We start from the raw sequence: 25958 nt of genomic DNA, 5'->3' as shown, positions 1-25958 counted from the left end.
TCTGTTCTTAACACCAACTGGTTCCCATCAGAACAGGATTTAAAATGAAATTTATGCCTAATTAATTGTTTGGCACTTGATAATCTCAACTGATTAATGAAGTTCTTGTCTCAATCTTTGTCTTAGTTATATATTTTGATTGCCGACTTCTGATTTTGTGATAGTAATATTTATATTGGGAATTATAATAGTAAAATGATTATTTTTCTCTATTTCTCACCATAACAATACCATTTATCTTGACTGTTGGGATAGATGAATCTTTTCAAAAATTCTTGCAAAAGTAAATTATAAACTTAACATTGAAAGCCAAAAAAAAAAATTGTTATTATTGAATTGAATGATATTTTTATAATTGAACAAATATAAATATTATTAAAAAAAATAAATGAAGCTTGCATTGCAAGTGTAACATGTCGATTTAAGCCTCTCCATTCAAGCAATGCATACACGGTGGTGCAGTGGTCAAATGGTAATTTTTAGGGTGGTGATTGAAACATCTCAGCAATCCCTTCATTTATGGGTGGCGCTTGTGGCATACAGACCTTCAGCTTGGTGTTAGCAACCTTTTCATCTTTTCTTTTTCTTCTTGATTTTTCACGTCTGAACCTCCACATTTTGAAAGTAGCCTTTCAATTTATATTTTCTTTCAGATTTACTTCATGTTTTCTTATTACTATTTGTTCTCTTTGAAATGATTTTTTTTTAATTTCATCCCCCTTCAATTTTTTTCATCTATCAAATTTGGTCTTTATTTTTTTTATTGTTATTTGTTTTCTTTTGAATCATTTTCTTAATTGAATTTATTTTTCAATTTCACCCTTCAATATTTTTTTTATTTTATTTTTATGTCAAATTTGATCCTTATTTTTTTATTGTTATTTATATTACTTTGGCAATTTTTTTAGATTTAAATATTTTATTTTATTCTTCAACATTAAATTTATTAGAAAATAAGCTTTTTGGTTGAACTCAGGTATAGAATTTCACGGATTATGAGTTGGGATATTAACCCAGGTTTAAGAGATTCATTCAGGGTTGATTGGTTCTTTTTTCTTTTTTTAAACTCATATTTTTTTTAGTTTCATCTTTCAACATTTTTCTATAGGATTTTTCTCTAATTTTGAAAATAACTCGGGTTATCTTGAATCTTTTTATTTTTCTTATTTTTCACTTTATGAAATTTTGCATTATTTATTTTTCGGGTCATTGCTCTAATTGTATATACAACTTCTTTTGGTGTCGTCATGCAATCTTTCATTGTAGTGTTAGAACTGTCATGGTGGCCTTTTTATGGTTGGGGTAGTGTCCGCAGTAGAGCGGTAATGAACCTCTAACGAGCTTTTCTTCCTTCTCCTTCCTAGTATAATATTGTCAATTTATTTTTTATAGTTAATTATTGCCTTTTTTTGTTTTGTTTATTGTCAATGCTTTTTTTAATCATGTTATTAAATTAACCGACCTTATTAAACTGAGTTAAGTGAATGACATGTTTTTTATATCTTTTTTACTTCTTTAAAAATATTGATATTGTCTTAATAACTTTTTTTCATATTAAAAAAAATAACTCGGCCTATAGGATAATGTGGGCATCGAACCAGTGAATGGTTAAGAGCTCATTTGGTATTGTGATAGTGATTGTTTTTTACTTGGAAATACATTGAAATAATTTTTTTTAATCTATTTTTTACCTGAACACATCAAATCGATCTGAAAATACAAAAAATAATAATTTAAAACAAAAAAAACTTAATTTTTTAAAAAATATTAAAAAAAAAATAAACATACTTTCAAACTGTAGCGTCGATGAATTTATCAGTAAATTATGAGTAAATACTACGTACTATTGAATGATGAGTAAAAAGAATTTAATGAAAACAGAAATGAAGCTTCGATTTCTGATGATCCAAGGGACCTCAGGGATTAACCATGTCTAGGTTCATGATTACTGCAGAGGTGCAGTCGTTACGACTGGTGGCCCAATCAATGGTACGTCAACTTGTGTCTGTACCAGTTTACTATGCTTCTGAACACCTAGACAGCTCTCAAGCATGGGGTGTTTGGTATTATAGTTTAATATGATTTTTTAAAAATTTATTTTTTTAATTTTAAATTAATTTTTCTATTTTTTTATATACTGATATTAAAAATAAATTTTAAACTATAAAAAAAAATATTATTTTAATATATTTCTAAACAAAATAACCCCTCTAATTTTAGATTTCTATTTCTATAGCCAATTGGTTTTTTTGTTGGATTTATTGTGATAATTAAATGGGACCTGTGTACTAGTACACTGAGGAGCTAATGCCCCCACAAATATATATAATTCTTACCACAAAATTCATTTTTTTTTCTATTTTTTTTTGTTACAGATTTTTTTTTTCTATTTGAAAACAAAAGGTAGAATTTAACTAGTTTAATCCATCATGTTAGGATCCCTAACGTGAAGAATTTCATCTATATAACCATCTAGGTGGTGGTCCAGTGGTAAAAACTTGGGATCAAGAGGTTTGCTTCTTCTGTGGTCTCAGGTTCGAGCCCTGTGGTTGCTCATATGATGGCCACTGGAGGCTTACATGGTCATTAACTTTAGGACCCATGAAATTAGTCGAGGTATGCGCAAGCTGACCCGGACACCCACGTTAAACTAAAAAAAAAGAGTTCATCTATATGTTATCACTAATTAACTAAAGCATCCTCAACTCGTTTAATTTCTAATAATTAGCACAAGTGATTAGGACTTGCCGTAAGATATGATTAAGGAGGTCCCACGATCAATTTTTAACTTTGAGATTTTACAATTTTTGTGGGGTAATTATTATTTTTCGATATATAAAATAGAAAAATTATTTTATTATGATAATTAAAAAAAAGATTAATGTAGATATCGGGGGTTATACCATGTGCAATGCAAGATATCATGAGCTCCTAATCATTGTCAGATCATGCTTAACAAGATCATTAATTAGGAGCACATTCATAAGAAAGAAGAAGGGAGAAAGAAGAGCATATGATATATGCTGTCTGAGAGCTTTAAAGCAGACATGAGATCAAACACACAGCTGCATGTCGACGATTCCAATGTTGCATATACTGAGGAACACAGATACTGTGCTGTGGGGAACCACGAGATCGAATCTGGTCCAGGTTGTGGTTTCCATGTGATCTGCCGTTAATATTCTGAAAATAGCCGGAGATAAAATTCGGAAGAAAAAGGAAAAGAAAAAATGTATAACAAGCCAAACCCAAGACGCCATGCCCAGACAGGACTATGCAAGAATCAAGACTGGATAATTACAATACATGGAATCACATTTCAATTACAATTACTTTCACAGGAATGGTGGAACCACTATATGCAAGGTTTTGCGTGCCATACTTATAATTGAACTTTTTGTTTTTATATCGTATTAATTGAGAATTAAACTTGATGAATTATTTTGATTTATTTGTTATGGAGTTCTGGAGATGTCAAAACAATGTTTCTGTGTTGGATTAATTTTATATCATATTGTTAGAACATTGTTTATTTTTACGTTTCAAAAGTGTTTTTGAAAAAATTTGAAAATTTTTAATTTTTTTCTTTGCTTTAAATTAATATTTTTTGATGTTTTCAGATTTTTTTATGTGTTGATGTCAAAAATAATTTTTAAAAAATAAAAAAAACTTTATTTTAATGCATTTTTTAGTGAAAAGACTGCTACCACACTCTCAAACGCCTCTAATTGACCGCAGTTGCAGAAGGAAAAAAATCAAAATTAAATAAGTTTTTCCAACAAAGATTAATCTATTGTAATGTAAGGAGAAAAAAAATATATATATATATATTAATTTTAAAATTTAAGGTTGGTAATTATGAAAATTCAATAACGTAAAAAGTAAAAACTGTAAAGTTTTGTGGGACATCGTACAAATTAAGGAAGGGATTTTGAGAAATGATTTGTAAGAACATTGAGATAATAAATTTAGCCATCACAGCCAGAAGATGCGCAAATTAAACATTACGTTCCTCACAAAGCAGGTCAGGTCACAAATATTACCGATAGACAATTAACACTCGTATCGCATGGACGCGAAGACACTTTCGAAACTACCACGGATTTTTCCATGCTCGTCGCTCTACAACTTTCCTCTCTGCTTTTATGTGTGTTCATATGTATGTTTATTCCACTATTTTCTTAGGAACCAAACAGTTTAAGTCAGCCTGCTGCCAGTAAACTTTCGTCTTTCTCTCATTTTGTCTCGTCCAACTTTCACAAGAAACAAGCACCCTTTATTTACTTACTACTAGAAGAATTTGTTGAGAAGATGAGCAAGAGCAATAATATTCCTGTCGACATTTTGGATACTCCCAAAGAGTACATTTCTACATGGATGAACCTGGATTGTCCAAGTCTGATATCCTGGTACGTATAGCCAATGTTCCGTTTTGTGCTCTAGTTTTTTAAATAAAAACTTCTTTGTTGCTGAACCAATTTTATTGACTACAGATGACTGTTGAAGATGAGAATACTCTGGTGATTAAAAGTGCAGGAAAGAGGAAACGCGAAGATGATGATGAGGAAGGCTGCAAGTACATCAGGCTTGAAAGGAAGGCACCCCAGAAGCTGCTGAGGAAGTTCCGGTTGCCCGAGAATGCCATTGTGTCTTCTGCCATTACTGCTAAATGTGAGATTGGGGTTTTGCCTGTGGTTGTTGAGAAGCATCCTCCACCACCCAAGACAGACAGTTGATATTACTATCTCTTGAAATTAAGGAGACTGAACAGTGAAGAGAAAATTTGTGGAAGATAATGAGTTAGGTTAACGAGCTCTTAATTAGGGTTTTGTTCAGTTTGTCTTCTTGATGTATATGATTTTGCAAGCATCTTAGGCTAAAGTTATGGTAAATGTGGATGATGATGGTGCAACGAACCCGTGCTGTGTCAAGATTTGAAACCAATTTATATAATCGTAGTTGAAACGCGCTCAGCTTTGTTTGCAATGCTATATGGTTTATAAACGTGTTGAGTTCGGCAAGTTTAAGGTTGAGCCGTCACCAAATTTTGATGCTCTGCTGTTTGATCGGCCTTGGCAGAGCAGAAGAGCAGGATATGGAATCAAATGCAATATAAATACAAAAATCACCATATTTGCTAGATGGAGAAGAGGCAAAGCAATGCATCCCTCCATCAAAGCATTCGAGTCATATTCAAGGGTAACGGCGAAGGCCTAAATTCCCAGGGTACAGAGCAGGAGAGTTTGACATCTTTTAGAAAGCTTGTAAGAGCAACGATTTCAGTATCAGGTAATCAATTTGCAAATTTAAAAGAGCAGAACTCGCACAAAAAAGCTTAAAATTAAATACATTTTAAATCAACAATCCTGTTGTGACCAGTTTGGCCATGCTGCTTGATCTACCAAAATTGCCTGGTTAATAACTTGGCGAAAAGTTTTGAAGCGAACGAGGAAAATGCACCAACAATACACACCAAACTCTTATGTCGTTTCTTGGGAATTTGAAGGCACATGACAGACAGAAAAACCAACAACGTAAATTAGGACTATTTAGATGATTTTCTCTTCTTCAGTGATTTAGACTTTTTCTTTCTTTCTGACTTCTTTTTTGTTGCATTATCTTCGTTTAATACATGCTCGTATTCCTCAAGACTTGCAAATGGGGACGCACCTGCCTTCCCTCTAGACTTCCGCTTTCTTTTCCGTTGGTCAAGCCCATCCTCATCAGTACCATCATCTGCATCCCCGACATCAACAGCATCATTGTCACTGTCAACAATGGTGTCAAAATCTTCTCCCTCAGTATCTGTTAGGGCATCCACCTCTGCATCATCGACTAAGTCGTCGTCATCTTCGTTAACAACTTGGTCCAAGTCATCGTAGTCATATTCATTTTCCGCTCCGTGACTAAGATTGGTAGAGTCTAATAGATCATCGATCTCTTCATTGTCACTCTCATCATCACCAACCACATCGTCATCGCCGTCATCATCATCACCATCACCCACATCAAACAAGTCTTCAGCAGCTTCCTCTTCAGCTGCCTTCTTCTTTTTCTTTTTCTTTGGTTTTGAGGTATTCATTTTATTCACATAAAACTTGTGAAAGACAAGATCTTCTGGAGGTACATCTACTTCAGCCAATGAAAGAATTTCAGGCCCGATCAAATGCATGTTCATGTCAAGCTGAAAAAATGAAAAAGTCAGCGATGATACAAAGGAACTGATGCTTTTGTTGCTGCTGACAAAAAAACAAAGCTTCAAACCCTAAATGACAGGGAAATCTGAAATTCATTATATATATAAAAAAATCACTGCAAACACAAAAGAGCAACAAAAGTAAGTGCCAGTTATGATGGCTAACCTTCTTGGCTGGTTCAATTTGGGAGCCACCATGCCATGCAGTCTGCTTGGGTTTCTTCTCCATAAACTTGTCTAGGAAAGCAGTAAGTGATAGATCATTCAGTGGATTTCCATTGTAAACAATATTAGCACCAGATAGAAGTGTCCCAGCCATGGTAGCAACAGATGGATGCGCATGTGAAGCAAGTACCATCAGCTCCCACCAGCTAGCACGATCTGCATTGCTGTTGATAAATAGGAAAATAAAGTCAGAAAAAACCATCAACACCTTGAAGTGATGGTAAAGAGGCCCATAATTCCTTTTTGTTCTTTTTTATCCAAAGAAATGAAAAGCATATATACCACATACACATTATATGATGCAAAACCCAAATGCACCCATTTAATTGTAGAAAAGACAACATACCAGTAACAAGGTTCCCTGTGACGTGGATCATATCCTGCAGGCAGGGAAGACCCTGAAGAATTTATTTGTGGCTGGTTACCATTATGATCAGATTGTGGTTGTGATTCTTGAAGTTCTTTTGAACTGTCTTCCATTAGCAACTCCTCTTCATCTGAAACATCATCCTCGGAGCTAGTAGCGGGAGAATCATCTTCATCTTCTGCAGAATCACTTTCAGAGTCGATCTTATCACCATTTTCAACTAAATCAACTTCGATCTCTTCTTTTTTGGGTGTTGTGGAAGGTTCATTATCAGTTTCTTCCATTATGTCTTCAAAATGTTCAAGATCTTCATCAACTGACTCACTTTGGAGCACCATGTTCCTGCAGGATAGAACAAGTTAGCAAAACACGGAAAAAAAACTAGTAACAAAAAATAAAAATCAATATTACCATAAAGGTGGCCGTGCTTTGAGAACTTCCGAGAGGAGAAAAAGGCATCCACAGGAATACTGAGGTGGCTGCTGAAGGGCAACCTGTCCAAGTATCTAAGGTCAATCTTCGTTTCAAATGCATAAGAAAGGTACTAGACTTCCAGAAGATAAGGAGAAAAGAAACCTACCGGTCCCCATAAACTTTTTTCTATAAAAAATCAGACTGAAAAATTCAAAATATAGTGTGCCCTTTTGAATGCTCAAATGACCATGTGATTGAAATAAATCCTCAAAGACATACATAAGAAACACTAATGCCTTGCTCTGTCATTCTACTAGAAAGAATAGAGATATATGTGAAGCAATAATGCCGAATCTTACACAATAAGCTATTATGGTGAAACAGGAATAGGAAATCAGAAAAAAGAGTTGATCAGCATTTATAGATAGGTCCAACTAGAATGATAGATTATTAACCTGCAATAGTCGCTTTGAAAAGGCAGCAACCCGCTTCAGATTTATATCACTTTTCATGGCTCTCAGAAGGAGTCCAATAAACATTTCTGCCTGAGGTGCAAACCATACAAAAGGGAAATACAATAAAACGAGAGATACAGGGTCAATTTAAATCATAGACAGGAATTGGAAAAACAAAACCCAGCCTGCTTAAACACCACGAGCTGTTTTGAATGGTTAAATGATATAAAAGCAATAAAGGGTACCAACTCAAAGAATTGAAGCCGTATATATATTGAGAAAATAAACATCATCTCCTAGCAAAGAAACACTGAATACTTGCCTTGGATGAATTCATGACAGCTGGAAGTAAGAGTTTGGAGTACAAAGAACGGTAAAACCGGTCACTGACAATCTGATTCTTCAATGAGATTTTATCAAGAAGCATCAGTGCCTGAATCCCCACATTGAAATTCTTGGAGTGAACCTGCACGATCAAATATATATATATTGCTATTAAAGCACAGCATAATACCGAAATTGCCATTTACCAATCATTAAGTAGCCACGTTACATCACTAAATGGAGTTCTCTTGGAATTGAATGGCAGACCAGGAGATTACCAGTTGGAAGAGCGTTGGTGTTTGGACCTCAATAATGTCATCCGCCTCAGCACTTGAAACATAAGGAAATGCTCTATTAACACCCTGACAAGATGGCAACACAAAGGAAGCATAAATTCTGAAGCTGCTGCCCTAACAGAACAAAATCTTTGCAAAACTAAAATGTTGGAGAGCTCTAAAGAAATTCCTGCATTCATTTGACTTCTCCTATATCAAAAACTTTCCTCTAAACATAAAAATTGTTAATACTGACTGTTAAAAGAGCTGATAGAAGTCGTGAATCCAATTCAATGTGGGATTCTGGTGAACTTTTTATCTCGTTCTCTTTAGAAGAACCAGAAGTATTTCTCTCTGCCTTGCTGCTTTTATCCATCTTTTTGCTGCTGCCTGCCTCAGTTATCAACACCTGTGATTGTGGTTTGTCGACATTATTCACAAAGGAGAGGTCAAATGGGAAACGAACACATCAGATAAGAAAGTCATTAATACCTTGAACAGTGCAAAGTATACATCTATCAGATGTTTTGCCACTTTTGGTCCATCGCCTCTATGACCAAGACGAATTTGACTCAGAAAATTAACCTGCATATGTATAAGAGCTGAAAATTAAACCAGATCAACTGAGCTGCACAGTTTTGCTTAAGTTTTGAGTTCAAAACACATCTCTTCCAGAACTAAAACAGAAAGCAGATTCTTGAAAAGAGTGTAATTCAGTAACAATTTAGTTAAGCATCAGGGTCAGGAAATAGAGAAAAATAACTACCCAATTAGTTTGGAAAACTTCAAACAATATCAATTACATGCAAGAACGATGCAAATAAATCATTTGCCAAGACAACTGAAGCATATTTATAAATGCAAAAGTAATAGAATATGACTTCTCTTCTAAGTTTAACCCTAGTAAACATGGGTTTCACAGTTCACAGATGCAGCAGAAGAATGAGTTGCTGTTCAAAACTACATCTACTGCCTTAATTCCTTCTTCTTTCTTCCATGGGTATTATTAGGAAGAACAAGAACGAATATCACAGAACAGGATGACTAGAGCACAAATGTATCAAACGCATATAAATGTGATAACTATGGCCTCGGATGGCAATGGCAAGCTTTAAGGATCTACCATGAAATATATCACAACATACAATAGCAAGGGTAATTGGAGTTGAATGAACATTTTCAAAATCAAATAAAAATTAAGAGTGAGAAGGGTTCCATGAGCATAATCCAGATCATTAGCTAGCAATTAAGGAGTGTGTTTGATTAGACATACAGCATGGTACTTTGATCGTAATCCCAAATGAGGTCGAAAAAGAAAAGAGTCCACTTCATCAATCACCACAGCCTGTAAAATAAAATGGCCTAAAGAAGTCAACTAAATAAATTCTTAAGCCAAACAACATATAGGAATAAAAGTAGCTATATTTAAAAGTTGTACCTTCATGTTTGGGTGGTCAGACAAAAGGTTGGATAAGTGAAAGTCAGCATTGGATGCACTTTTATTTTGGGGATCACCTAGCTGTAATATATAATCTAGGCGTAAGATACATACACTGGCTTCATGAAACTGTATCGCATTCAAATAAAGAGCTTCCAAAGACAATACGTTTAATTCTCTAGACAGGTAGAATCAAATGCTAACTTACTTTGTTAACTAATGCAGAAAGCAATCTGCGCTCCTGCTCTGATTTGCTCTTCAACAATGCATACATTATCTGTAAGAAAATCACAAAGTGTTAATCATGTTCACATACCCTAAGATGTAACCTATAACATCAGAGAGAAGTAAAACCAAAGGAAATGGTGATTACTTTTCCTTGTAAAAAAAAATCAATTACATCAATTGTTCAAATTGCATGCTGTATCATGTTATACTCTTCAAAATCTATGCAAGAACACAAATCGTTTGAGGACTCAATGAGAAGGCCAACCTTCAATGCCTTGTCTTTTAGTGCAGGTAGCATATCTCTTGATGCTTCCTCAAGTGCAAAAACAAAACGTTCGTACCTGAGATATTAATGCATGTCTAATTAGGATTGAATTAAGGCATGCAATGCATTGTCAATGCAAGGAATGAAAAGTTGAAGACATGCTGTTTCCACATGATTGATAGGAGCAAGATAGAGGGCCTACCTCTGCTTTAAACAGTCCTCCCAATACCATAAAAGAAGAAGAGAATAACCATCTTTTGTCTCAGGAACATTATTTAGAGGCCTCTGTAAAAGGGTCTTCAGCTTACGATCAGGTAGCAAACTGGTTAAAAGGATATGAAAGGCAGATTAGTACACACCAATGAGTGAACACAACATAGGGAAACCATTGATAGCAAGCTATGACAAGGAACACCTCTCTGATCATGTGATATCATCCATCAGGATAATACCAAACTAAGAGGAAAAAACATCTCATCCTCACAGATTCACCATTAAATCACAATGAACAAACTGCCAACAGTGTGAAATTCATAATTTTCCAAATACAACCTATATCAGGCACCAACACAGAGAGGCAAGTGGCCAGAAGCAGACCACATACAACTTCCTAAACTAATATAGAAAATGAAAAGGATATAAAGCGAGTAAAAGAAAAGGGATAGAGTAGTAGGAAAAATGACAACGTTGAAATAAAAAGCTCTTTCAATGCTTCAAATCCTGTTAGAGCATGCCGCTTCCCCACTTTGGATGTTACCATTCCTGTAATCAGTATTACATCCAATCAGGACATGGAACTAAATCATATTCAACAAAGAAGAAGTACTTAGCATTTAATTACACTATAATCTTCACATGCTAATCCACTAAAATCCATACAATAGTTCTTCCACATAAGCTAAACCTAAAGTGAAATGCAATGATATGGCTACAATACAAGCAATGATTCAAATGTTTCATATCCCTATAATAAGAGGTCAGACCCAAATACCATCACATCGTTGATCAAGGAGAGAAACTTTTGTGATCGTAGTTCATTGAAAGCCAATTACAAAGGCCAACAAGAAACAGGAAAGAAACACATTAAAAAAAATAGAAAAAGAAACATAAAAACAGCATTAAAATCCAACAGAATACCTAAAAGTGCATCAAGTGACCTCAAATTTCCAACAGGATTGTCACCAATAAGCACAGAAAAGGCAGACACTTTATCAGCATTAGTCCCAGACCTCTGTGTAGCTAGCAACATCTTAATATCCCCCTTTTGACCTCTACCCTGTTCATAATCCTTTCCATACTGCCACATCAATCTCTCCCCTAACTCTCTCTTCTTCTCCACAAAGCTTTTCCATTCCCCAACACCCATTTTAACTTCCAACTTTCCTTTGCTTTCTTCACCCAAAACTTTGTTCTCCAATTCCATTAAGTCCACATGCCACACACCCACTGCACCTGCCTTCACTAAAGGCAACTTAGGGAGGTTCTTGTACTTGTCAAATTTTCTTGTAATATTACTGTTCTTGTCATCATCACCGGCATCAAGCGACAAAATTGGAGGCTTTGGTGTTGGTTTTGAAATGGGTTTTTGTGATTTGTCATTTTTGTTTCTAAAAGTTGGAGGCTTATTTGAGGTTTTTTTATCAAGATGGGGTTTTTGAGAAGGAGGAGGTGGTTTGTCTTCGTTTTGATTTTGTTTTGGTTTTGGTTTAGGTTTTGGTTTTGGTTTAGGGTTTCGAAAATCTGTATCGTTGAAACCAGTGTAGGAGGAAGTGGAAGAGGCGAGGCCTAAAGAGGAAGCAAAAGAGGCTACCTCTGATTTCAACGCCTCTATGTTGTCCTTTGAGGGCTTCGTGCTTTTTTCTGTCACCATTGCTTCACTGCCTCTGCCTCTGCCTCTGCCTCTGCATCTGTCTGCTCGTAGAGAGGGTTTTAACTCTGGAGTAAGTAGTAGGGTTTTAGCTTAGGTGGGCGACATGTCGCTTCTTTGTTTTCTCGCGCTCCTTTGTACCTGATGTCGCTTCTTACGATAATTAAAAGTTTTTCTATCATTGTTCTAGTCAATTTTGGGAAGAAAAAAAAACACTAAACATATAAAAATCGATTTTATGTAATTTTGTTAAATATATAAATAATAATATTTTTGTTAAAAAAAATTGAATCCTTTAATTTTTGTACTTTATCAGCTATGATGGTTAAAACAAAAGAATTCGTAAGCCATTTGTTGCTTTTTTTAACAAATCCAACTTTAAAAAAAATTGATAAAGAATATTTTTGCTTTTAATTAATGTGAGGGTGCATGAAGACCTTTAGTGATTATTGTATTTGTGAGATTTTATATGTGAATTTTTCATCTTTTACCTTTAAAGATGAATATTGAAAAAATAATTAATTTAATGTTTTTAATTTAAAACATTCTAGTATAGTTCATTGTAATGCTTTAAGAATCAAAAAGCTAATTCAAACATATTTTACTAAATTCTATGTAAACCTATACTAAGGTTAATAAACAAGGTTATAATTAAAAAGTATATAATATTTTGAGGATATTAATTTTTTTATTAAATATATTATTTTTAAAAAAATGCATGATCAAAAATCATGAATGGACTTCAACTTGGTACCATATCATAGTTTTAAAACTTGATCCATCCCGATGGGTTAACCCGGAACCCCACCGATTCGGGGCTGGAATTGGGTCAAGTTGAAGAAAAAACAGGGGAAAGAAAAACTCGGTGGACCCGGAGACCCGATTGACACGGCAAGATACATTCAAAAACCTGATTGCAACCTGTTGATTTTTGTTTTTTTTTTTTTACTAAAACAACATCGTTTTGATTTTTTTTAAGAATTGACCCGGACGACCCGGTAACCCGGTCAAAACCTGAAACCTGGATCTTGGACTGGCCGATCATCAGGCGGGGTCTAAAACTATGCTTGAGATGATTAAACGAATTAATTAAATTTTTTATAAAAAAAAAAAACACATAATATATTTTATCCATTAACCTTAGACATATCGAACGTAGACAAGTCGTTCGAGTAGATATGGACCCAAAATATATTTGTTTGGGCCCTAAAAAAACCGTAGTGGTGGTAGCAGAAGCTTTCTATCACTCCTATACTCTCTTAAAATAAAAAAACCCTAGCCCTCATCTCTCTCTCTCTCTGACAGGCTGACACAATCTCAAGCAGTAAACCATGGCGACAGCAACAGGAGCAGCTGCTGCGGCAACAGCAAAGACACTTTCGCAGAAAGAGCTAGACATTCAGATGATGTTGGCTGCTGAGGTTCATCTTGGCACCAAAAACTGTGACTTCCAAATGGAACGTTACGTTTTCAAGCGTCGCAATGATGGTACCCAGCACACTCTCTTTTTATATACATATCTGTTTTGGATGCGTAGATCTTATATCTTGAGGAAATAGTTCGTTTTTTATGGTCTATTGTGGATGTTGATCTATTGAAGGTTGAGTCTTTTTGTTTGTTCTTTTTTTTATGGATGTTGGATTAGAGTTGGTTTGTGTTTTTGGATATCGAGTAGTTGCAGATACTTGCTTGTTTGGTAGTTTTGGTGCTGGAGTAATGAACTTGAAATGGTTTGGAGATGTTTGTTTTGGAAGATTTGCTTATGTTGAGATCATTGGTGGGAGAAAACCTGTGGAATGAAAGTTAGTGGCTCTGTTTTTTTTGTCATTTGTTCTTAAGGCTTCAATTTGGCATCTGCTAACTGTATTAGATGCAAGGGTGTTATAATTTTAAACTTGTTTGTTTTAATGGTCAATTGTGCTTAATGTTTGTTGAATGTAGTTTTTTATTTGTCCTTTTTTTCGAATATATGTACAGTGTGCTTATTATGGCTACTCATCCTTGTGATGCATCTGACTGGAAAAGAGTATTTAGTTTTATCTTGGTCATCTTTAGTTCATGATTGTTTCTTGTTACATTTTTTGGTGTTTATTGCACAGGAATTTATATCATCAATCTTGGGAAGACATGGGAAAAGCTTCTGCTGGCTGCTAGAGTTATTGTTGCAATTGAGAACCCCCAAGATATTATTGTTCAATCTGCAAGGCCCTATGGTCAAAGAGCTGTCCTCAAATTTGCCCAATACACTGGTGCTCATGCAATTGCTGGAAGACACACTCCTGGTACCTTCACTAACCAGATGCAGACTTCATTCAGTGAACCTCGTCTTTTGATCCTCACTGATCCGAGGACTGATCACCAGGTGAACCGAAATTCATCAATATCACTGAGCTTATTATGCCTATTGGTCTTTTTGAACATTGTTGTTTTTTGTCTTCGAATTTTAATCTTTATCATTCATGCCATGCAGCCTATCATGGAAGCAGCTCTTGGAAACATTCCTACCATTGCTTTCTGTGACACTGACTCTCCGATGCGGTTTGTGGATATTGGCATTCCTGCTAATAACAAAGGCAAGCACAGCATCGGATGCCTGTTTTGGCTGTTGGCAAGAATGGTTCTACAGATGCGTGGAACTATTCCTCAAGGGCACAAGTGGGATGTTATGGTAAGATATTTGTTTGAAAGCTGTTTCACATTCTATCCCTCAAGCCCTCTTCTCTTCACTTTCCATGTTTTCTCTCTCTTTAAATTGCAAGTAGGATGACTGCATGCTGTGGACACCAAACTTTCCATAGCAAAATTTCTGTTATGCAGGCATTCATAATGCTGTATTGTTTAGTATTTTAATGCAACATTCTACTGCTTGGGATTGCCTTTATGTATTATTCTTGGTAAGTTTTACAGTTTCACATTAGCTATTTATTGTTTAGGAAGCATGAACTGCTTTGTTTGTCATTTCTTTGGACAGGTGGACTTGTTCTTTTATAGGGAACCTGAAGAAGCAAAGCAACAGGAAGAGGAGGAAACAGTTCCAGCTGCTGATTATGCACTCCCTCCCGCTGACTACGGGATTTCTGCTGGGGAATGGAGTAGCACTATAGCCGATAGCCAATGGACAGCTGATGTTGCCCAACAACCCATTCCTGCTGCCAGCTTCTTCCCAGAGCAAGGTAATAACAATTCATTCAGACCTACGAGTTACCTATCTTTCAGTTATTTTTTGCACTAACAGTCTTGTTTCATTCCATCACTCTATTCAAAAATTAGGTGGACTTTCTGTTGAATGGGGTGCAGCTCCTGCTCCGGCTCCGGCTCCGGTACCCCTTTCAGCTACTGAACTTGATGGTCCTGCCCCTGCTGCTACTGGCTGGGACATTTAAATTCCGCAGGAATGTTCATGCTCACAACCACCATGTTTTGCACTGATTCCAGAATCATGAGTTAGTTTTGAGGGGGGTCATAAACATCAAGTGGGGATGGACATGTTTTTCTTGTTTCTTTTTGGGCTCGGTGTAGTACTAGACGTTAAATTTGTTAAGAGATTTTGACACGGATCGGGGTGGGGTATCCACAGCAATGCTGTGTTTTGTCATGTCATTATTTAAGCTTCTCTATTATCTCAGTTGCCCCCTGTTATTTACATGTCCAGATTCAAGTGAAATTTTGATTGCCCAAGCCGCTGCATCCAGCCATTTTGTCTCTGCTCCCACAAACTGAGGGATGATTCCTCCGCAGGAATTTATTCCATTTACTTAAAAACCCTGAGATTATAACGCAATCATTTCTGTGTAACGCTTGTCAGTGGAGACTGGAGAGTAACATTTGACTGTAACAGTTGAGAACTGCCCGTTGTATTCGCTAGATATATGCAAGTATATACAGGGTGGTTTTGAAAATCATTATTTTGGAGCCTAAAGGAAATGGACCCGAGAGATCCAAATGAATTTAGCTAAGCTATTTACCCTCTCAATCATGCCTTTCTGGAGGCGTGCAATTGAACAAGATGCAGCGAGTCTTTACACGATCCAAGAACTACTTTCTGCTTCAATAAATGATATCTGTAGGTTGATCCTTATTTTCTGTGGTGAAATCCACATCCTTCGGATGGGATTCAACGGATTATGGCTCAAATGAATGATGTGATGGAAAATTGGAGTTCAGCTTCAATGGGACAGCATCTCCCCATACATTACCCACCGCACGAAGTGGTCTGAAAATCCACCCTTAAGGTCATCAGAAGAAAGATAGGTCCCAGTTTGACTTCCTCCCTGAACAAAAGGAAGCAGCAGATTAACATTGTGAAACTAACATAAATCAGGAAAGTGATGAAACATGAAATGGCAAAAATTGTATGGGATTGGTGTGCACAACGTAAAATATATTTGATGCTTAAACATGTAGGAGATTGATCAGGCAGTTTTAAGCAATTTAATAATCACATGACGGCAATTGAGTTCAATTCTGACAAATAACATGATTGCTATTGTATGTCATACACCAGAAAATTGCAGCAAAGCCTGCCGTATAGACTGTAACCAAATTGTGGGTGCAACCCAATCTCCGTTCTTGAAAGCCAGCACTAGTCCAGACTCCAGACAACTCCTTGAAATGGTCGCCATAAAGGCATCATGCATGATGTGACACTGCAACTAAAATAAAACATACTGACCTTCAAGCTAGATCCAGACTCTGTAGCAGATGTTCTGGTTTCTATTTTCAGATCATTTGCAAGATTCTCAGACGATAGGCCAGCAATAGACCTGCAGCCATTAAAACAATCGGTGAGTATTGCCTTTGGCTCCTCAGCTGAAGCACTTAATAGGAAGCACAAAAACTACCTATCACATAGATCTTCACACGAATTCCCAGATGAGGAAAGCCACTCCTTATCAAGGAAATTTGAGAAGCTACAAGCATCCCCATGTTCATCATAGCAAATATGATCACTTTCAAAGTATAGGCATTCCTCATCTTCAAATATCTTCCTGCAAGGCATTGAGGGAATGTACCTAGAAAGACACCCAACACTAATCAACCATAGGTGCACATCAAATGCAACGACTGCATGATATAAAAAGGGTTTAGCATGCATCCAAACATCTCCATTTCTAACTGAAAATTACATGTTGAAATTTGAGTGAGGACAGCAGCCAGATTTTGTAGCTGCAGCCTTCATAAATACACCACTTATCCACTCCCGTGTCTACATTTTAGATGAAAGAGTAGATGTCACTACAATAGCAGTGGAATGACAACTTATCTCCTAATGGATAAAGAAATATATCCTATTTAATAAAGAGAAGCTATCTGGCTTTTCAATTACTCATCAACTATGCACCTCTAAGAGGAATGATGAATACAAATCAGATAAACCATGGGCCTGTCTTATCAAATAGGGTAATAAAGTCGTAACAAGCATGAGAAGCATTAAGCAATTTAAGCAGACCTGGAATATGATATGTCAATTTCACAAGCTGGTATCTCCGGAGTTGAGTCTGAAAGACCCTTATTAACTCCACCCTCCTTTTCAGATAAAGATTTACTGTATCCAACACTGGCAGCTGATACAAGCGACTCACTTTCACAGGGAAGATTGCCATCAGAGAGTGATCTTTTAATGAGTGACCTAAAGATAACAAAAAAGAAATGTTTGCATAAAAGTTTCCCTCCAAATGAAATTCTAGGTTCATGATATTTATCTTCTAATCATTATATGGTCAAAGTAACCCTGGCATTAAGCTCACAGACAAACATCGTTAAACACACATAATTAATTTGGAAAAAAGCCCTTCTGTTGAAAATCATTTGAATCAAAGATATGAAATGAGAAATTCCAATATCAAAGTTGTAGTTATGATTTGAAAAAAAAATGACATAAGGAATTACATTTACTGGAAAAAACCATCTTTAAGCTGGTGATTTATTTGCAATACAATGTTGAAACCAGATCTACATCATATCAGAAACATGCACTTTCTCCAAACCAAGGTCTTTCACCAATATATCTTCTTGTAATACAGTTTTCCAATTCACAAAAGTGTCTCTACATAGTTCTTATTCACAGAGAAGTCCCCAGATATAAAGTAAAACTTGTCAAACGCAGAAACTGAAATTCTCAACACAATTCTCCTTCCTTTCATGTGAAGTCATAGTCCATGCTGACTCTTAGGCTCAGTTAAATGTTTTTGCATTGTCAATGATTACCTACTTTTATACCCCATTGTCCAACGTAATGTTACCCCCAAACCCCCCCAAACCCACCCAAACGAAGTGGTTACCTAAACAAGTGCACCATTTCAAGTTCAGCTATAATTATGGAACTGAGGGAGTTACGTGATTATAGAAAAGTTCTTGAGATATGGAAAGTTACACAGAATACATTACCTAGCATGCTCAACTAAATCAGGACCACGCCTTCCAACATCATAATGCTGATCTGAATCCAATTCCCACAGTGCTGGTTTTCCCTGCTGTGGCTGGAAATGACCCAGGAACCTGAAGTTAAGGCAAATATCACATCAAATGCATAATCCATCCCCTGCAATGAACCCCTACCATCGAAACATACTATTTTAAAACTCCCTGACCTTGGATGTTCTTTTCAGAGAAAAGTAAAGATGGCAGAGAAGAACAGAGCTTATTTAACTTACACATTAATAGCATCTTGTTTCTCAGCATCCATGTAGGCATTGCTGTAATAACGTTGTAGAGTTCTAAAAAATTCCTGGGAGTGAGTTGCTGCTTTCCACTGACCTCTTCTCTCAGAAAATATCTATTTAACATCATCATTGCAGCATAGTGAATTAAACATCCAGTATATTTTAGAAACAAGAATGTTTTGCTTTTTAAGGAATGAGCTGACAATTTCAATGGTAAACACATCAATTTCTCATTTAACTCCTGAGATACCTTACTTTCTTCCCATGGTAAGGATACCAAAAGTGATTACCTTAGTTCCTTAACATTGCAATCAAAGAGGTGATGACATGCAAACTTAAATTTCTTAAATAAAACACTGATGTGACACAGCCAACTTAGTCAAATAGTATAGTTTGTGCACCCTGGAACATTGAACAGAACTACAACACAAGTTTGGCATTTTTTTTCCATGGGCTCACCAAAAACACATGCATCCAAAACTAAGAAACATCAACAAGCTCGTAGATCTTTCTTTCTGATTTCAAAAATCCTACAAATCAAATCATCTAAGCGAGCAACAGACCCATCATACTGCAATTTTCAAATTGAATAAAGTAAAACAATCACACACCTACAAGCTCCATAATCTCATGTGAGAAAATTCTTGGTTTTTTCCTCCAAATTAAAAAAAATCCAAGGTAACAGCTAGCTGTGCCAAAAAATGTATTCCATCCACACATTCATGTCCAATCATATTTTAATCATATAAGAGTAGGCCTCCCCAGAACCATAAGGATTACCTTGTTGTGAGCAGCGGACCCACCATACTGCAGTGCAAGTGTGTCGCCCATTGTCTCGTAAATCCTCATTAAATCCTCCGCTAAAGGATTATCCAGATCAATATTTGGATATTCCATATATCCAAGTGCATGCAGCTGATGTCCAAGAGCCACCAATCCATAGGCATATTGTGCAACATTTGTGCGATCTAAACAGTCTATGCAATTGGTCCTTAAAACCCCGTTTTGGAACATTGGAACCTTGATACTCTGATTTCGATTTGCATCACAATCAGCTTTGGTAATTTCTGAATCCAACTTGCCGACATTGCCATTTTCATTGGACAGGTTTTCAAGAGAACAGTCACCATCGTGTTCCCTGCACCAAATTTGCATTGCTACCATCGTAAGGAAGTTACAGGAATTAGACAGAAAGCAAGGAAAAAATCATGGCAGTGTACCCTAAAATGAGTAGTTACTAAAAGGGTATCATTCACCATGGGATTGCATTTTCTGTGTCTTTCCCACCTCTTTTTGAATGATTACAAAGCACAAATGCAAAAACACATATTCCACAAGCTGCACATTAATGATTTATGAATTTTGAATCAACATATTTCCTCAAATCATTTGAAATTCAACGAAGCAAAATAAAATACACATCAATTAAATGAATTTACAAAAAAATTAAAAGTAGCCTGAAAAGCAATTGTGTAAATACATTGTAAAGTTTAGCAGGACAACAAATTCTCAGAGCAAGTATTTCCCAGAGTGCATATGACAAAAAAAATACCATGTAAGAAGAGTTGGAAGCCTTTTGCATTAACTTACTCAAAGCAGGACCCATTTAACAATCCCTTGGAGCTTGAACTTGGCATGACTTGACAATAAAAGATCCCAGTTAAATTCAATGCATAGGCAGTGACTCTTCCAAGAAGTGCTAGGACATTTGTAGCTCTGCTGAAAATAACCAAACACTATTGACTTTAATCATCATAAATTAATGTGTGAAAGAACAATATGGGGTGGGCAAGTGAAGTACTTTCTAGAATGTTTATTCAAATCCCAGTGTAGGAACTTCAGACGATTCTCCTCAGATAAACTTTGATTGATAACTCTGATGGCATTTGCAAACTCAGCCCCAAGTATTGTTTCACGAGGCTTCTTTTCATGCGACTGCCAATCACCAACATAATTGCCAAAAACATACAACAACAACCAAGCCTCAATCCCAGACAATCACTAAACATAATAATAACAATAACAATAACAACAACAACAACAACAACAACAACAACAACAACAACAACAAAAATCATGAATCAACTTTCATATACAAGAAGCTTAAAAAGATCACATGAGCACAGGCATGTGGAGCAATCTGTGTCTTGGTAATTGCAGCAACCTACCTTTATTAAATTCAAAATAATTATTGGATTTCCATATCTCTTCACAAGATTTTCAAAATGAAGTTTTGTTGCCTCAAAATTTTGGTCCTTCCTTGATACTGCAAAATAATAATAAATGAATAACTTATGAAAGTTATCACTGAGAATAAAAAGGTTCAGAATACCGAGTTCATACACATAATGTCAGGTTTAAGATTCAGTCGTGAGGATTCCTGCGACCAGAAAAGCGGGATTGAACCCCGATTCTGCACAACAGAACTTATTTGCACTGGCTGTTCTTCAGAAACATCTTCAAACACAACCTGTTCTGTCTCGACATCATTAGCTACTCTACCCTTCTCATTCACGCCTCGTTTTAGATATCTAGATAGACAAGAGAAAAGTAAAGTCACAACGAAATTCATTGTAAGTTCAGCAGTGATCAGGGGGGTAAAACTGGATAGTGGCCTTTTCATAAAGTCAGCAGCAGACTATATGAAGAAGTTAATATAAAGATTGAATCAAAAGCATTTGAGAGTTTGACATGTTCAAGGGCAAAAGATCTAAGCAGCCAGGCATAGATGAGGAAATCCAGCTAGCATGTTGTTCAAAAGTTTTGAAGACTATCCATACCTTGTGCCAGCATAATGCCGTGATCGTCTAGCAATTAGAGCCAATTTAAACTCCCTGCCAGATACTGAAATTTTGACCTGGATACCAACACAGGAAACCATAAAGATCAGGTTGAAGTCTCAGAATAGTTCAGACAAATTTGCATCAGTAAGATTGAGAGGATATTCTGAAGGCCAGATAAATGTGGATGATGTTAATCTTCTGTTCAACTTACAAAAGGAGCATGTTCTTAATTTAGTTAATTTCCCTCTCCAAAGATCAATATAGGGGAACTTCAACTCCTAACTCAAAATGGGATATTATAATAAACTCGATAGCTTTGAAAAGAACCAGACTAAATAGAGAGTAGGAAATTAGAGAAGATGGCAAAACATAACATACACCATCATATTTGGTAATGGACATTTTCTATCATGGACTATTCTTTACTTGCATCAAATGTCTTTAAACACTTTTGTATGGTTGGTGACTTGAAATAAGATGCACCTGTTTAAAGAAGCCATGTACTAATGCCACCGTCCATAGAGTATTCTTGAGGTTATTTCGAATTCCTTGAGTTAAGAATTCATTCCAAACAAACATTGATTCATAGTGAATTTGTCCTGTCTCGTTAAAAGATAAATTCTTCTGGAGACTATGCATGACATTGTAGGAGTAGCTGAAAAAGAAGTCTCTTGTAAGGTCCACCGTGCATAGGAGCTTCTTGTATCTATTTCATCAAGACAAAAAAAATTGAAGGACAAATCAGTATGTATTTAATAATGTTATAAAGCGAAAAAGGATACTATGAATTGTTAGTCCAATTAGTATCAGCCAAGAAACTAAAGTGAAACAAATAGAAAAGAAAGAAAGAAAGAAAAGTGAATTTTCCCCCACAAACCCTGATGATACCTTGTCTCATTCAACATGTTCTATTAACATCACAACAGCAATGAAGTTTGTCCCTGTACATATGCAGGAAATGAACTGGAAATAGCCACTACACAAAATTATCAACTACAAAGGACGCGGCAGTAATATTTGCTATGCATACATTAGAATTAGATGCCCTACTTGTCTCATCTCAAAAACAAAATTAAACAAAGAAAGAACATAAAACTATAACTACAACTACTAGAAGAACCTGAATAAGTTTGAATCACAGAAGCCCGCGTCATTAATTAACACTGAAGGGTGTGATGACAAAAATAGTTGAGAAATTACCTCCAGTGTTGAACCAGTCTACTTCTAACAGACAACACACAACTCAGACTAATTGTCCCAAATAATTAAATGAAAGAAAAATATCAAACTATTAATTTAAAAATCAAGCACCACAACCATAAAAGAGTCATCATCTAATTACAAATCAACAATGGCAATTCTGATATTAGTCTCTTAGATCTCCTTAACGGTGCCAGGTACATATTACATTTACATGCAGAATGGACAAAGACCTGTTCTCGTTCTTAGAGCTAGTCATATTGGACCGCACGGTAGAATTTGGAATAGGAATCATCTCGCTCTTGGTTATAGCATAAATTGTATGGCCACAAATTGCACCAATCTTCCTTCTTTTTGTTATCAGCAGCATGTAATAGGGTCCCAAAAATTTAATGAACCCTATGTTGAAGAAAAAAGAAAAAATGAGTTCAACAATTAAACAGATTAAGTGCTTATATAGAAGACCTTGCAGATACAACATACCAACAATTCCGTAACAAATAGTGACAAATTTAAGTCCACCCGTTGACTTGTTGCCTTCATGTATTCGCCTTAGCAGATCACAGCATTCACTTTCTGAATATGTTGTAGAATCTTCAAGAACAATGAGTTCAGATGGCTCTAAACGATCAATCTTTAACACCCTCCAAAGGGTTCTGTTCTTGTCTCCTCCAATCATATAAAAATTCTGTCACGTAGTAGATGTTGGATTAGAAGTTGCTGTAATGATGATTTGAGAAATTGGCATGGATAATCATTAAATATAAATAAAAGAACGATGAAAATAAAAATGTTTCGACAGATAAATTCATATTACCAAAGTCACTTTACTATGTTATAAAATAAATTGTGGGATAAATGAGAGAAGCAACAAAAAGTTCCACCAAACAAAAGTGGGAATTTTTCAAAAGGGAAAAGTACATCATTCAGTTCATTGAAATTCAGCATGACAGGAAGGAGAAAAAGTTCTAAGCAACTGGTTTCCTGCTTCATCATCAAAAGGATGCAACTCATGCAAGAGGACCGGTTGAGCATAGTTTTCCAATGTGGTAGTGACTTCAGGGTTCAGTGAGAGAAAGGGCTGACATTACCCATAATAAATTGAACATAACCCCCAATACTGAAAAATATAGGACAAAGACATGATGGGATAACAGCTTCATTATAGCATACTAAAACCAGCACAGATAACTCCCTTCATACTTCGTATAAAACAACATGAAACAAAAGGTCTGGTAAAATTTGGGAAATTAATGTCCCATGTCTGTAATACTCTCTCTTTATAAGATTCACTGAAAGAAAAGATGGACTATGCTTGACCACCTTATTGGAACAAGATTAATACATCTAAGTTACCCTATTGATTGCATGCTGAAAAGAAAGACAAAAATCTTTAAAATTCAATAGACCTTTTATGCCTCAAAAACGCGATACTGTGCAAGAAAACATGAGGAAGTAATCAAAAAGGTGAGTGACTGTGGGGGGGAAATTTTGTATGGATGCATGATTAAAATGTTGATCTCAATTTATGCAGAAAAGGAGGAAAGAGAAGGAAAAACAGGCTAATTCGTGTAAATGTTTTTAATGTTATTAACCTTAATCCTACTATTCAATTTTAATAACATCAAAGAATTGTGCAACAAATGACACCCAAATTTGGCATAACAAAGAAGTATTCCGAGGAACAAGCTTGCCGACATGTCAATGAGCTGCTAATGTATAAAACCGAATGGCAACTGAGCAAAATACATACTCTTCTTTCCATTATTTTGGGAAAAAAGAATAAGGAAGCAAAACAAGTATAACAAAGTGAAATTTGGACATGTGTAACTCCCCACTTTTTTGCACAAATTCAACATCCCTACTTTTTGAACAAAATCATTCCATGACATAAACCCAGCGTGCTCTGAGATTTCAAAATGAACTAAGCAAGACAAAACTAAACATAAACTCAACCAATTGCGGACTAAAATCAAAGAGACAAAGAGTACTCTATTCGAAACATTATCTTCAAAGCTGAATTGCCAATCAGGTCCACACCACGACCTGATCAAGTCAAAAACCTAAATCCAACACCATGCGAATCATATCCAATGTAAACGATCACCCCAGAAAAATCATCAAAATTTTAGAATTCCTCACTTAAGGGAGGCAATCACAGAAAAAATCAAACGAACACGCGCACAGACAAAAGAAAAGAGAAAAATCAATATCACAGAAATCACAATCAAGAACTACAAAACCAACAAATCATAAACCTCAAAACACAAAAAAACGAAAAACAAAAACCAACAAACACAACAACATAAGGATAACAATTGAAGAAAAGTGAGCGAGTAATTTATGTGCATACCGAGCGAGTCTCATAGAGTCTGAATTTCTGCAAGTAACGGGAATCGGAGGAACCACGAATCATGTTTGTTTCCATTTGGGATCCCACCATGGTGAACCTCCTGAGGTTGAGTGAACTCCACTGCAACAAAAACTCCTCCACTTCTCAAAATCTACACTCAAAGCACACATCTTTAACTATTTATCTGTCTGGCTTTTCATCATATGTGTAAGCGAACACGCAGAATGAGAGTTAAGAAAAACAAAAGAAACAAGAAGCAAGCAAGCAAACCAAATCACTCAAAGTTTCAGTCTTTCTTTTTTTGCAGTGAAGATTAAAGTTTTGTTGGAGAGAAAGCAAACCAGAGAATAAGCTAAAGACGTTTTGGAGAAGATAGAAGAGAGAGAGACCACAAACCACAAACAGAGAGAGCTAAATGAAAAGGAAAAAGGATGAATTTGTTTGTTTATTTTGTTCCAAAAAAAAATAGACTTTAATTTATTGACACTGTTGCTTAATAAGTTGTCAGAAATTCAGGAGAATGCGTGAGTTGTCTTGTGAGTTTTTTCTTCATGTGACTTTACTCTCTGGATCGATGTTACACTTGTTTTCATTTTCTTACCGTTGTTGATGTGAATTTTGGTTGATTTTGTTTTTTAAAGTATTTTTTTATTTTTAGATATATTAAAATAATTTTTATTTTATTTTTTAAATTTTATTTTTTATTTTGAAGTGATTTAAAAATATAAAAAATTAATTTAAATTTAAAAATTAATAAAAAGCTAATTCAACCATGAAGCCTTAGAAAAATTCAAATTATGTCCAAAACATGGGTTACTTTTTAAATGATAGTGTTCACATTGCACATTTGCAATTAAGTTCAATTTTTTTTTGTTGAAAAATATTTTTATAAAAATTTAAATATTT

General features: G+C 35.5%; 3 protein-coding genes and 1 pseudogene across 8 annotated transcripts; 2 read left to right on the top strand and 2 right to left on the bottom strand.

Annotated features, from left to right (window-relative positions):
* Positions 1-4073: 4073 nt before the first annotated feature.
* On the top strand, positions 4074-5157 carry LOC18094687 (17.4 kDa class III heat shock protein-like; annotated as a pseudogene).
* A 164-nt stretch (positions 5158-5321) lies between these two features.
* Positions 5322-12121, bottom strand: LOC18094686 (protein SLOW WALKER 2). Its single transcript, XM_052455688.1, has 16 exons — positions 11325-12121; positions 10874-10949; positions 10390-10509; positions 10188-10263; positions 9903-9971; positions 9695-9775; positions 9530-9601; positions 8749-8841; positions 8513-8665; positions 8260-8343; positions 7976-8123; positions 7658-7743; positions 7200-7282; positions 6768-7130; positions 6363-6585; positions 5322-6184 (listed from the first exon to the last, which is right to left on the bottom strand). The coding sequence occupies exons 1-16, from the start codon at positions 12055-12057 to the stop codon at positions 5546-5548; spliced, it is 3099 nt and encodes a 1032-aa protein (XP_052311648.1). The 5' UTR covers positions 12058-12121; the 3' UTR covers positions 5322-5545.
* A 1143-nt stretch (positions 12122-13264) lies between these two features.
* Positions 13265-15697, top strand: LOC18094685 (40S ribosomal protein SA). The gene is made up of 5 exons (XM_006369034.3): positions 13265-13542; positions 14154-14416; positions 14525-14722; positions 15026-15227; positions 15325-15697. Exons 1-5 carry the CDS (start codon positions 13386-13388, stop codon positions 15435-15437), a joined length of 933 nt encoding a protein of 310 aa, XP_006369096.2. The 5' UTR covers positions 13265-13385; the 3' UTR covers positions 15438-15697.
* A 181-nt stretch (positions 15698-15878) lies between these two features.
* LOC18094684 (phosphoinositide phosphatase SAC2) lies at positions 15879-25543 on the bottom strand. Of its 6 annotated transcripts, none has more exons than XM_006369033.3 (17): positions 25394-25543; positions 25053-25203; positions 23183-23387; positions 22933-23098; positions 21983-22205; positions 21497-21573; positions 21060-21247; positions 20885-20982; positions 20518-20651; positions 20307-20435; positions 19497-19854; positions 18708-18829; positions 18442-18552; positions 17504-17683; positions 16896-17066; positions 16727-16817; positions 15879-16325 (listed from the first exon to the last, which is right to left on the bottom strand). In XM_006369033.3, the coding sequence occupies exons 2-17, from the start codon at positions 25140-25142 to the stop codon at positions 16221-16223; spliced, it is 2448 nt and encodes an 815-aa protein (XP_006369095.1). In that variant the 5' UTR covers positions 25143-25203; positions 25394-25543; the 3' UTR covers positions 15879-16220. The 6 variants fall into 6 exon arrangements, 5 of the variants coding, with proteins under 5 accessions (XP_006369095.1, XP_024451967.1, XP_024451974.1 ...); XM_024596199.2 differs by having other exon boundaries at positions 25323-25505; XM_024596206.2 differs by having other exon boundaries at positions 25442-25459.
* Positions 25544-25958: the final 415 nt, after the last annotated feature.

Source organism: Populus trichocarpa, chromosome 1, assembly GCF_000002775.5.
Source record: "Populus trichocarpa isolate Nisqually-1 chromosome 1, P.trichocarpa_v4.1, whole genome shotgun sequence".
NCBI classification, from domain to species: Eukaryota; Viridiplantae; Streptophyta; class Magnoliopsida; order Malpighiales; family Salicaceae; genus Populus; species Populus trichocarpa.
Note: the sequence above shows the minus strand (reverse complement) of the source record. Positions and strands in the feature narration are given on the sequence as shown.